The sequence below is a fragment of the Pinus tabuliformis genome, chromosome 4_1 (genome assembly GCF_031772625.1).
Source record: "Pinus tabuliformis cultivar Carrire ecotype Pingquan chromosome 4_1, CPIR1, whole genome shotgun sequence".
NCBI classification, from domain to species: Eukaryota; Viridiplantae; Streptophyta; class Pinopsida; order Pinales; family Pinaceae; genus Pinus; species Pinus tabuliformis.
In genome coordinates this window covers 308,682-320,723 of record NC_142303.1, presented here as the reverse complement: position 1 = coordinate 320,723, position 12,042 = coordinate 308,682, and the positions used below count along the sequence as shown (strand labels likewise).

The following is a 12,042-nucleotide window of genomic DNA, read 5'->3' as shown; positions in this document are numbered from 1 at the left end:
AATACATAAGGTTTAGGGTTTAGGGTTTAGGATTTAGGATTTAGGATTTAGGCTTTATTATTTAGGATTTAGGGTTTAGGTTTTAGGGTTTAGGGTTTATAGCACTTGATTAAATTCTTTTAATAAACAGTTAAAAAAAGTTACAAAACACTTTTTAAAAGGTTATAAAATGCTTAATGTTTAGGGTTTAGGGTTAGGGGTTTGAAGATTAGGGTTTAGCGTTTAGGTTTTAGGATTTAGAGGTTTATAACACTTTAGTAAATGCTTTTAATAAACACTTAAATATAAGTTACAAAACACTTGTTATAATGTGATTAAATACTTAGGTTTTAGGTTTAAAACACCTTAGTAAATGCTTTATATAAACACTTAAAAAAACTCGCAAAACATTTTTTAAATGTTATAAAATGCTTTATGTTTAGGGTTAGGGTTGGGATTTATACCACTTTAGTAAATTCTCTTAAAGGGAACATAAAAAAAGTTACAAAACACTTGTAAAAATGTTATACAATGCTTATGGTTTTGTGTTTATGCATTAAAATGGTATAAAATACTTAGGGTTTAGAGTGTAGGGTTTAGGGTTTATAACATTGTAAATTCTTTTCATATACACTTAAAAAAAAAGTAGCTGAACGCTTTTTAAAATGTTATAAAATGCTTAGTGTTTAGGGTTTAGGATTTATAACACTTCAATAAATGCCTTTAATAAACACTCAAAAAAAGTTTAAAAACTCTTTTTAAAATGTTATGAAATTCTTAGGATTTACGGTTTAGTGTATAGGGTATAGGGTTTAGGGTTTCGTGTTTAGGGTTTAGGGTTTAGGGTTTAAAATTCTATAAAATGATTAGGGTTTAGAGATTATGTTTTAGAGTTTATAACAGTTTAGTAAATACTTTTAATAAACACTTCAACAAAAAGTTACAAAACGCTTGTTAAAAAGTTATAAAATGCTTAGTGTTTGGGGTTTAGGGGCAATTTCGTCAATGATTTCAATAAAAAATTTAATAAAAGTTACCAAATGCTTGTTAAAATGTTATATAATTATTAGGTTTTAGGGTTTAAAACACTTTACTAAATGGTTTTAATAAACCCTTAAAAAAGTTACAAAAGGCTTATTATAATGTTATAAAATGCTTAGGGTTTAGCCTTTAGGGTTTAGAGTTTATAAAACTTTAGTAAATTCATTTAATAAACACTTAAACAAAAGTTACAAAATGCTTGTGGGTTTAAAATTTTAAAAAATTCTTAGGTTTTAGGGTTTGGGGTGTGGAGTTTAGGGTTTAGGGTTTATGGTTTATAATGCTTTAATAAATTATTTTAATAAACACTTAAATAAAAGTTACAAAATTGTTTTCAAAATGTTGTAAAATGGTTAGGGTTTAGGGTTTATAAAATATTAGTAAATGATTTTAATAATCACTTAAATAAAAGTTACAAAATGTTTTTTAAAATGTTATAGAATCCTTAGGTTTTAGGGTTTGGGGTTTAGTGTTTAGGGTTTATAACACTTTAGTAAGTGTTTTTAATAAACTCTTAAAAAAATGTTACAAAATGATTTTTAAAATGTTATAAAATGCTCAGGGATTACCGTTTAGTGTGTAGGGTTTAGGGTTTGTGTTTTAGGGTTTACGGTTTAGAGTTTAGGGTTTAATGTTTAGGGTTTATCGTTTAGGGTTTATAAACACTAAAATAAAAGTTATAAAATGTTTTCTAAAAGGTTATAAAATGCTTAGGGTTTAGGGTTAAGGGTTTCGGGTTTAGGCTTTAGCATTGAGGGTTTAGGATTTTGGTTTTATAAAATTTTGGTAAATTATTTTAACAAACACTTAAACAAAACTTAAAAAATATTGTTAAAATGTTATAAAATGCTGAGGGTTTAGGGTTTAGGGTTTATAGCACTTTAGTAAATGCTTTTAAGAAACACTTAAAAAAAGTTACAAGATGTTCTTTAAAATGTTATAAAATGCTTAGGATTTAGGGTTAGGGTTTATGGTTTTTGATTTACATTAGTTTAGTAAATGGTTTTAGTAAGCACTTAAAAAAGTTACAAAATGCTTGTTAAAATGTTATAAAATGTTATGGGTTTAGGGTTTAAAATGTTCTAAAATTATTAGGGTTCACAGTTTAGGTTTTAGAACACTTCACTAAATTATTTTAATAAACACTTTAAAAAAGTAACAAAATGCCTTTTAAAGTGTTATTAAATAATTAGGATTTAGAGTTTAGGGTTTAAGTTTAGGGTTTATAACAGTTTATTAAATGCTTTTAATAAACACTTAAAATAGTTACAAAACGCTTTCTAAAATGTTATAAAATTCTTAGGGTAGAGGATTTAGGTTTTAGGGTTTCGTATTTAGAGTTTCAGGATTATAATACATGAGTAAAGTCTCTTAATAAACACTTTAATAAAATTACAAAATGTTTTGAAAATTTTATAAAATGATTACGTTTTAGGGTTTAGGGTTTATGGTTTAGGGTTTACAATTTAGGGTTTAGGGTTTAGAATGCTTTAGTAAATTAGTTTAATAAACACTTAAATAAAAGTTACAAAATGATATTTAAAATGTTATAAAATGCTTAGAGTTTAGGGTGTAGGGTTTAGGGTTTAGGGTTTCAGGTTTAGAGTTCAGTGTTTAGGGTTTGGGGTTTAGAGTTTAGGGTTTATAAAACATTAGTAAATTATTTTAATAAACACTTAAATGAAAATGAAAAACTTCTTTTTAAAATGTTATAAAATTCTTAGGGTTTAGGGTTTAGGGTTTAGGTTTGGTGTTTAGGTTTTAAGGTTTAGGGTTCTGGTTTAAGGTTTAGCATTTAGGGTTTATGATTTAGGGTTTAGATTTTGGGGTTTAGTATTTAGGGTTTAGGTTTTATAATAATTTAGTAAATTATTTTGATAAACACTTAAATAAAAGTTTCAAAGCGCTTTTTAGAATGTTATAAAATTATTAGGATTTAGGGTTTGGGGTTTAGGGATAAGCGTTTGGCATCTGGGGTTTAGGGTTTAGGGTTTATGTTTTGGTAATTCTTTTAATAAACACTTAAATAATGGTTACATAATTCTTTTTTAAATGTTATACAATACATAGGGTTTAGGTTTGGGGTTTAGGGCTTCGGGTGTAGGGTTTAAATTTTATAACACTTTACAAAATGATTTTAATAAACACTTAAATAAAATTTAAAAAATGATTCTGAAAATGTTATAAAATGCTTAGGGTTTATAAAATGCTTAAGGATTAGGGTTTGGGGTTTGGGGTTTAGCATTTAACATTTATAACACTTTATTAAATGCTTCTAATAAACACTTAGATAAAAGTTACAAAACACTTTTTTAAATGTTATAAAATTGTTAGGGTTTAGGGTTTAGGGTATTGGTTTTGGGGTTTAGGGATTAGGTTTTTCTGTTTAGGGTTTATGGTTTATAACATTTTAGTAAATGCTTTTAACAAAAAATAAATAAATTTAAAAAACCACAAAATGCTTATTAAAATTTTATCAAATGCTTAGGGTTTAGGGTTTTACAAAGTTACAAAATGCTTGTTAAAATGTGATAAAATTCTTAAGGTTTAGGGTTTATAACTTTAGTAAATGATTTTAATAAACACTTAAATAAAAGTTAGAAAACGCTTGTTAAAATGTTAGAAAATAATTAGGGTTTAGCACTTGGGGTTTAAAATGTTAAATATTCTTAGGGTTTAGGGTTTGGGTTTGTGGTGTGGGGTTTAGGGTTTATGGTTTATAATGCTTTAATAAATTATTTTAATAAAAACTTAAATAAAAGTTACAAAAGTGCTTAGCGTTTAGAGTTTATGGTATATGGTTTAGGGTTTAGGGTTTAGGGTTTAGAAAACTTTAGTAAATGGTTTTAATAAACGCTTAAATAAATGTTACAAAACACTTTTTAAAATGTTATAAAATCCTCATGTTTTGGGGTTTGGGGTTTAGAGTTTAGGGTGTATAACACTTTAGTAAATGATTTTAATAAACACTTAAGTAAAAGTTACAAAACTATTTATAAAATGTTATAAATCACTTAGGGTTTAGGGTTTGGGGGTTTAATGTTTAGGGTTTAAGGTTTAAAACAAACTAGTAAGTTGTTTTAATAAACACTTAAATAAAAGTTACAAAACACTTTTTAAAATGTTGTAAAATGGTTAGGGTTTAGGGTTTATGGCTTATAACACTTTAGTAAATTCTTTTAATAAACACACAAAATAACATAAAAGACATTTGTTGATCAAAGCGATTCTAGATTCAATGGTAATAAAAGGCTCCAAAATTCAAATGTAGCGAAATTTTGGAGGGTCTTATAGCAACGACAACACTTGTGGACTCACTATGTGAACTTCAACTTATGTGTCCAGAAATAGCTTTTAGTTAAGGGCCAGACCTTCAGGAAGTATTGATTTCCTCGACCTCCCCTCTTTGACCCAGTTTTACACATAGCATCTCAATTTTCTCAGCTTGGTTGGAAGACAGACAAAACATACACCATATCACAATTGTTTCAATATAAGAAAGGCTAATGTGCATGACAATTTATGATTTTCGTAATATGATTTTCCATGTTTGGTGTTGCTCTACTGCCAGCAGGCCTAAATAGTACCCTGATGAATTCACTTCAATAGCACAAAAGTTTCTTCGCTACCAGTGACCCTGGATAATACCCTGACGAAGTCACTAGCTTCACCTCCCTACACCAGTAGCCTTTCTCTTCTTTCACCCTTTATTTATTTATCTTAATAGAAATGTGCATTGGCACTTATTGTTTCAATGAGTGGAGGAGGGATCCCGACTTATTGAGAGCAGAGGATGTTTCCCCTTCGAAGAATTTTTTTTAGGACCTCTGATATTTATTTGCTTGCTTAATATTTTCCCCTTTTCCCTTCTCTACTAGACTAGACATGTGCTAACACATAAGAAGACTTACACCAAGTTGAGCAGTTTAGATACTAGCATATGCACGAATCTAATAGGTTCCTTCAAGGTTCTCCTATTGGTCAAATCATATTTTCCATATTTCCTTAACTCAACCTATGGGATTTTCCCAAATAAACAAGGAGACTTAACATTAATACGTCAATTTATTCATGAAAAGGTTTGATTGAGTTAATATTTTTGTATAGAATAATGTAGTGATTGATTCATGTTCATTTGCCTGAAATGTTCTATTTTTTTTTTTTAACTGTAACGGATATGGGATTTTATTGAATCTGGTGGAAAAGGAGAGGGGCTTTGCCGAGGCAGCCCTGCTTACAACTTGCTTGTGCTTCTAATACAGCTGCTATAACTAACTATTATGGAGGAGTTTCTATGAAGCTATCCTCATTGATGAAGAGCCGCCCTCTGTCCAGTGCGCTTCCTTTGTTTGCCATCAAGTCCGCTTCACTGTTTGAAGTTCTGAGAATATGATATAATTTGGTGGATGCAAAGTATGAAAGAACTCTTTTTAGTCTTTCCAGAGTTCTGTTGAGACCTGCATTTCGGAATAACTCTCCATCCCTCAACTTCTTTATGAGAATCTCCGAGTCTCCAAAAATCTGAATATCCTTGATCCCTTTTCCTCTGGCAATTTGGCAGGCTTTAAGGAGGCTGAGAAGTTCTGCTTGATTGTTGGTCTTCTCGCCGAGGCCCCAGTAGAAAATATCTCTGGAGCGCCCTTCAGGGGAGAAGATGATCCCACCGGCACCCGAGGGGCCAGGGTTTCCTTTAGAAGCCCCGTCAAAGAATATTGTATGAGTGTATTGAGCTCTCCACCATTTCTGGAATGTTTCATCTGCATCTCTTTTCTTCCAGGTTGGGTGCTCTAGATTAGGTGCAAAGAGAGTTTTCCTATTTTGCAATGTAAGCTTTCCAATCCAACGCTTCTCTACCTGCTGTAGAGTTGCATCTTCTTTATAATACTGTTGCTGCACCGTCTCTAGGAGAAGAGATCTAGCCTTGGCTGCTACCTGCAAAGAAGTTAACTGGTGTTCCTTGAAGACCTTCTGATTGCGGGCCAACCAGATTTTCCAGCAGACAAACTTGGGCAGAGCATTCCAGATTTTATTCCAAATCGATTTTTGCGGGATGTGTCGAGAGTACCGACGGCTCCATTCAGAAAAGAGGTCTGGAATTGTTATGTGAGTCGGAGAGGTTATATGTAAATCTTGAAGCGTATGATCCCAAACTGCCTTTGCGAATTGACAGTCAATGAATAGGTGTTGCACAGTCTTGGCGTTGCTTCTGCAGAGGGCGCACCAATGAGGGCCAGCGAAACTTCTTTTTGCAAGATTATCGCCTGTAAGGATCTTATTATGGATCAGAGACCAGACAAAAAAATTGATTTTCGGAAGAGCAGTGGGATCCCAAATGTTTTTCCAAAACGCTGGACTGTGTTTGTTGTTTCCTTTTATTTGATATGCTTTATATCCTTCCGCAGCAGAGTAATCGCCTGAATGGCCCCAGCCCCATCGATCTTGTATTGTTCTGTGGATCGGGGCGGCCTCTTCGATCTGCTCCATAAAAATGTTCAGTTGATGCTGTAGATGGGCTGGTGGTGCAGGGATTGCCCAACCTGCCTAGTCGCCTCGCTGGTCCCATTCTGATATGTCATAGAGACTTGACTTCCCGGCAGAGGTTAACCACTCCTTTAAACCTGCGATTTCTTCATTATCCCTTATGGCATCTCGCCCCATAATCCTGTCATTCCAGATGCTGGTTTTCTTGCCATTCCCCGGTATTCTATAGATTTTACGATTGAAGATTTTGCTGCTCTTGAGACAGAGCTTCCACAAAAGAGTGTTGTTGGCTGTGTGGTCCAATCGAAGGTTTCTCATCTCATCGCTGGTAGTGTATTTTGAGCAAAGAATGGCGCTGACAGGGTGACTTGGCTCTTTATACATTTTCCACAGGATCTTGCTGCCTAGAGCAAGGTTAACCAGAGAAGGATCTTTGATTTGCAGACCTCCTTCATCGAAGGGCTTCTTGACTGTTTCCCAGTTGACCAGGTGCAGCTTCTTGCCATTGCCCCTGCCCCCTTGCCAGAGGAAATTCCTAAGAAGAGAGGAGATTTGGTCCATAATATTTCTGGGAGCAAGCAGAAAGGCAGCTTGGTAAATTATTAAAGAAGAGAGCTGTGATTTGATTAAAACGACCTTACCTCCTTTTGTCAACCAATGGCCTCCCCATTTCGAGATTTTGGCTTTGAATTTGCAGATTATGTCACTCCACAGCGATCTTTTGTTCACTCCTGAGATTATGGGAAGACCGAGATATCTGATGCTCTCCCATTGTGAATGCCCTTTGAATCCAAGAGTGTTGGCTATATTAATGAGTTCCTGATGATTTGTATTCCAGCTGAAGACTTCGCTTTTGCTTTCATTTACCAATGCTCCTGAGACTTTGCAGTAGTTCCTGATGACCTTGCCGAAGGCTTTTGCAATTCTGATTGAGGCACCCCCCAGAAGAATCGAGTCATCAGAAAATAAAGCATGGTTTATGGGGCTTAATCTGTTGGAGGTTTTGAGGCCTGGGATGGAGCCTGACAGTCTTTCATCTTCAAGTGTTCGGCTTAATGCTTCTGCCATTATGATGTAAAGATAGGGAGAGAGCGGGCATCCCTGCCTGATGCCTCTCTTCGCTTTAAAGAAGTTTGCAGGTCTACCATTTATGAGAGGAGCTATCCAAGGATTGTTCATGCAGGCTTTTAGAAGATTAACAAACTGATTGGAGAAGCCAAAGGAAAGCAAGACTTTGCTGAGAAATGCTCTATTAACTCTGTCAAACGCGTTTGCCATATCTAGCTTTATTAACATACCTTTCTCTTTTCTCTGTTGGCTTGTGTGAATGGTCTCCTGAACTTGGATGACATTGTCAAGGATGTGTCTACCCTTCACAAAACCTCCTTGAGATGTGGAGATGATTCTAGGGAGCAAGGGCTTCATTCTATTGGCCATCAACTTTGCCAAGATCTTATAGGAAGCATTACATAAAGAAATTGGCCTGAATCTGGCAAAAGTTTCCGGGTTAGAGTCCTTAGGGATCAGAGATAGGTAGGTTGAGTTGGTGCTACCACCTACTTTGGCTTTTGACATGAATCCCCTTACCATCCTTTGGAGGTCATATTTTATTATGTCCCAGCAGACTTTGTAGAAGTGAATGGAAAATCCGTCCGGTCCGGGGGCCTTGTCGGAGTCCATGGACCAGATGGTTTTGATAATTTCTTCCTCTGTGACAGGTTTACATAACTCTGCATTGTCCTCAGGCGAAATTAAGGAGGGGATGTGGTTGAGAAATTCTGTTTCCTCCATTTCTTCACCTTGATCATCCGAGCTGTAGAGATTCTGAAAGTGTTGTTCTGCAGCTTCTTTGACTTGTTGATTGCCCTTGCAGATTTGGCCCGTCATAGTCTTTATTTATGTTATGTGATTCCTTGACAATCTAGCCCTGTACTGCCGATGGAAAAAAGAAGTGTTGCGGTCCCCTCCTTTTAGCCACAGGCTCCTTGATTTTAGTCTCCAATATTCTTCCTCGTTTCTGAAAGATTTATAGGCTGCTCTCTGCGCTCTAATTTCCTTTTCCAAGAGGTTTTCATTAATAATTTTGCTTTCCATATTATTTTGCAGGGAATGCAAGGCCTGGACTGTTGCAACTCTTAGAGAGGTGGGGTTGGGCGCTGGTTTCTTGATCCATTCTTTCAAAGCTTTTTTAGTGAGCTTCAGTTTTTGCTCCCAAACAAAGCTTGGGGATCCTGCGATGGGGATGTTCCAGGATGCTTTCACCGTGTCCAAAAAGCCTTCTCTTTCAATCCACTGAGGAGAGAATCGAAAGGGGATGGGGCCCAAGTCTTCTTCATCTTCTAGACAGAGCTGTATTGGCTTGTGATCTGAGGACAATTTGGGCAAGATTTTTGATGTTATGATTTTCTTGTTCATGAGGAGAGATTGCACTAGGAAGCGGTCGAGCCGAGCAGAGATGTGATCTGTTCCAGATCTATTATTTGACCAGGTGTATAAGCCGTTAATTGGATTGAAGTCTTGTAGGTCCCAAATCTGAGCGAGTTCCTCCACGACACCCACCATAGGGTCCTTGTGGTCAGTGCCTCCTCTTTTTTCTTTGGCTTTCAGAACAATATTGAGATCACCAGCGAGGATGATGTTGTTAGGGGCTTCCTGTTCGAGGAAATCTGCCAAAGACTTCCAACAGTCTCTTTTTTCTGAATAGTTGACTGGAACATAAAGATTGACCAAAGAGATAGTTAACTTACTTGGAGTGTGGGTGATTTCTGTATAGATCCAATGCAAGGTCTCTTGAGTGCTAATCAGCTGGAATAGTTCTCCATTCCAGAGCGTTGCCAGGCCTCCCGAGGATCCCCGAGCGCTGACAGCTATGCCTGAGTTTTTCTTCCATTTTGAGTTTCCGGTTTCTAGCAGGGCTTGTCCTGCTATCTTAGTCTCTTGGAGCATGAGGATATCTGCAGGTTCCGATTTTAAGAGGTCCTTAACTGCTTCGACTTTTGCGGGGCTCCCCAGTCCTCTGCAATTCCAAGAGACTAATTTCATTATTTACCTATGCTTGGGGTGGAACCGCCCTTGGAATTCCTGGGCCTGTTACTTCTCCCGATTGTCATTTCTATCGTGGATTGGCTCCCTTGGGTTTTGAGCCTTTCTGCTTCTTCTTCTCTTTTTTCTTTACGGGATTTCCTTCCTGGTCTTTTTAATGGCCTCTCAAAGAGTTCTTCTTCTGAAGACTCAGAGCTTATAGCTGGCTTTTTCTTCGCGATGTCAGCATACGTGGGGCTTGAGGGGCTGCCTTGATTGGCTTCCGTGTGGATGTCGCCTCCTACCTCTTTATTTTTTGGTGGGGTTTCCTCAAGATTCTCATTAGCCTGAACTTTGGTCGGCGGATCTGGTTGTGCCTCCTCAGATCCTTTTTCGTTATCTCATGTTTCCTGAGCTGGGGTATCATTGTTCCTGTCACTTGTTGGAATGCTTTTTCCTGTGTTTTTCTTTGCTTGGACTGATCTTTGGACTAAGGTCCATTGTTCTCCATTCTGTTTCTCAGCCTGTTCCTCTGCTTTCTTCTTACAGTTCTTGGCGAAGTGGCCATAGCCATGACAGTGTCTGCATTTAAATGGGAGCTGTTCGTAATCAAGCTCTTGGATGTGCGACCATCCTGCCACCGTGAGCTTGATCGCTTCCGGCAATCCTTCTTCGAGATCCACTTCGACGCAGATGCGCGCACAAGAGTATTGATCTCTTCTTACTGCCTGGTCTATATACTTTCCTAGAGCGTTCCCAATGGTCTGAAACGATTTTTGGTTCAAACAGTGGAGGGGCAGATGGGGAAGTCTTACCCACACCGGCACCGCGGATGGAACATCTTGAGAGGGATCAAAGTCTGGATTCCATTGATTTAGGTAGAGTCCCTGCGGCCCCATGAAGTAGGGACCATTTCTGAATATTAGGCTTCTGTCTTCTGAGCATTCAAAGACAAAGACGAAGTACCCTTTGCCCACGAAGTAGCTCTTCACTCCATTTTTTATGAGAGATTGCCAGTTTCTTTGGGTCCATTCCTCCACAGATTTGGGAGAGGGCCATAGGCCTGTAAACTGGCCAATAAGGCCTCTTTCAGCCAGGTTCAGAGCAGCTTTGCAGGTATCCTCCTCTGGCAGGGCAACAGAAGGGATAGATTCCAACCTTTTTATGAATTTTTGCTGGGTCACTGAAGGTTGCCGAACTGATCCATTCGCTATCAGGTTCATGAATGCTGAAACTTCAGGGGGCGGATCCGCAGGGGGAGAAGGGCCCTCAGGGGCCTCCATCTGACAGCAGAGGGAGGGGGGGAGCTGTGCGCTGGGGCGCAGAAGCCAGGACGGCGCAGCGGTCTCAGAACCCTAGCTTGGGCCAGATTCAGAAATTTGTTTTAATGTTCTATTTTAAAATGGCTAAATATGTTTATTTTTAAATATGTGCTATGCTAATTTTCATTAGAAATAAAAAAAACTCCTCTTTGCTTCGAGATTATAATCTCTACTAACAGGGTCAACCGCGTGAAGGTGTAAACTTATATGCCCTAAAATCTTTTCATTGTATATGGGCTCTTTTACTTATCGACATGCGGAGATGATTTAATTATATTGATTTAATATGTTTAATGATTAATGATGTTAATGGATATTTTTTAAAAACATATTAATTTATTAGCATTAATGAAAATAAGTTATTATAAAATTTTGCATCAATAATATTATTATTGGTGTGGTAGAAATATTTATTAATTATAGTTATTATATTGATTTAATATTTTAAATGATTAATGATGTTAACGGATATTTTTATTAACGTTAATGAAAATAAATTATAATAAAATTTTGCATTAATCACATTATTATTGTTGTGGTAGTAATATTTATTAAAAATAGTTACTAATTGTATTTTTTATCTTAAAATGTTATGTTATCAAAATATTTATGTTTTGTTGCAAATTTTCAAATTAACTTATTAATGTTTAGATGGAAAATGACAAATAGGAAGAAAATAAATAAATAATAATAATGTTTAAAATTTAATTTAAAAATAAAATAAAATTATTAAATAAGATTAGTATTTATATTGTCATTTTTAATTAAATTTATACATTTTCAAAATGATAGAAATATATTTTAACCAATACAATTAAAAAAGAGAGAAAAAATACAAATCTCATTATAATTAAAACTCAATATAATAAATAAGAATTAAAATATTATACAATAAAAATATAAGACTTAATTAAATCTATATAAAAAACACACCTTCAAGTTTATAATAAAATTCACGCCTAATACAAATCAACATAACAAACGCAAGGGTTCATTGAAAAAACACTTAGTAAACATACTTAATCAATTTCAAATAAACAAAGATACAATATACAATTTCAAATGCAGTGGAATATAAAATTTAAACACATACATTCATATACATTGACAAAGCCACCTACACATACAAACATTTGACAAAACATATTCTCACATGTATATGAAATTTCAGACAACGCCTAGAATACAAATTTAAATA

At 35.6% G+C, this 12,042-nt stretch overlaps 1 protein-coding gene across 1 annotated transcript; it reads right to left on the bottom strand.

Moving 5' to 3' along the window:
* Positions 1–9,923: 9,923 nt before the first annotated feature.
* LOC149173950 (uncharacterized) lies at positions 9,924–10,805 on the bottom strand. Its single transcript, XM_089423888.1, has one exon. It carries the CDS (start codon positions 10,803–10,805, stop codon positions 9,924–9,926), a length of 882 nt encoding a protein of 293 aa, XP_089280014.1.
* Between the last annotated feature and the right edge of the window lie 1,237 nt (positions 10,806–12,042).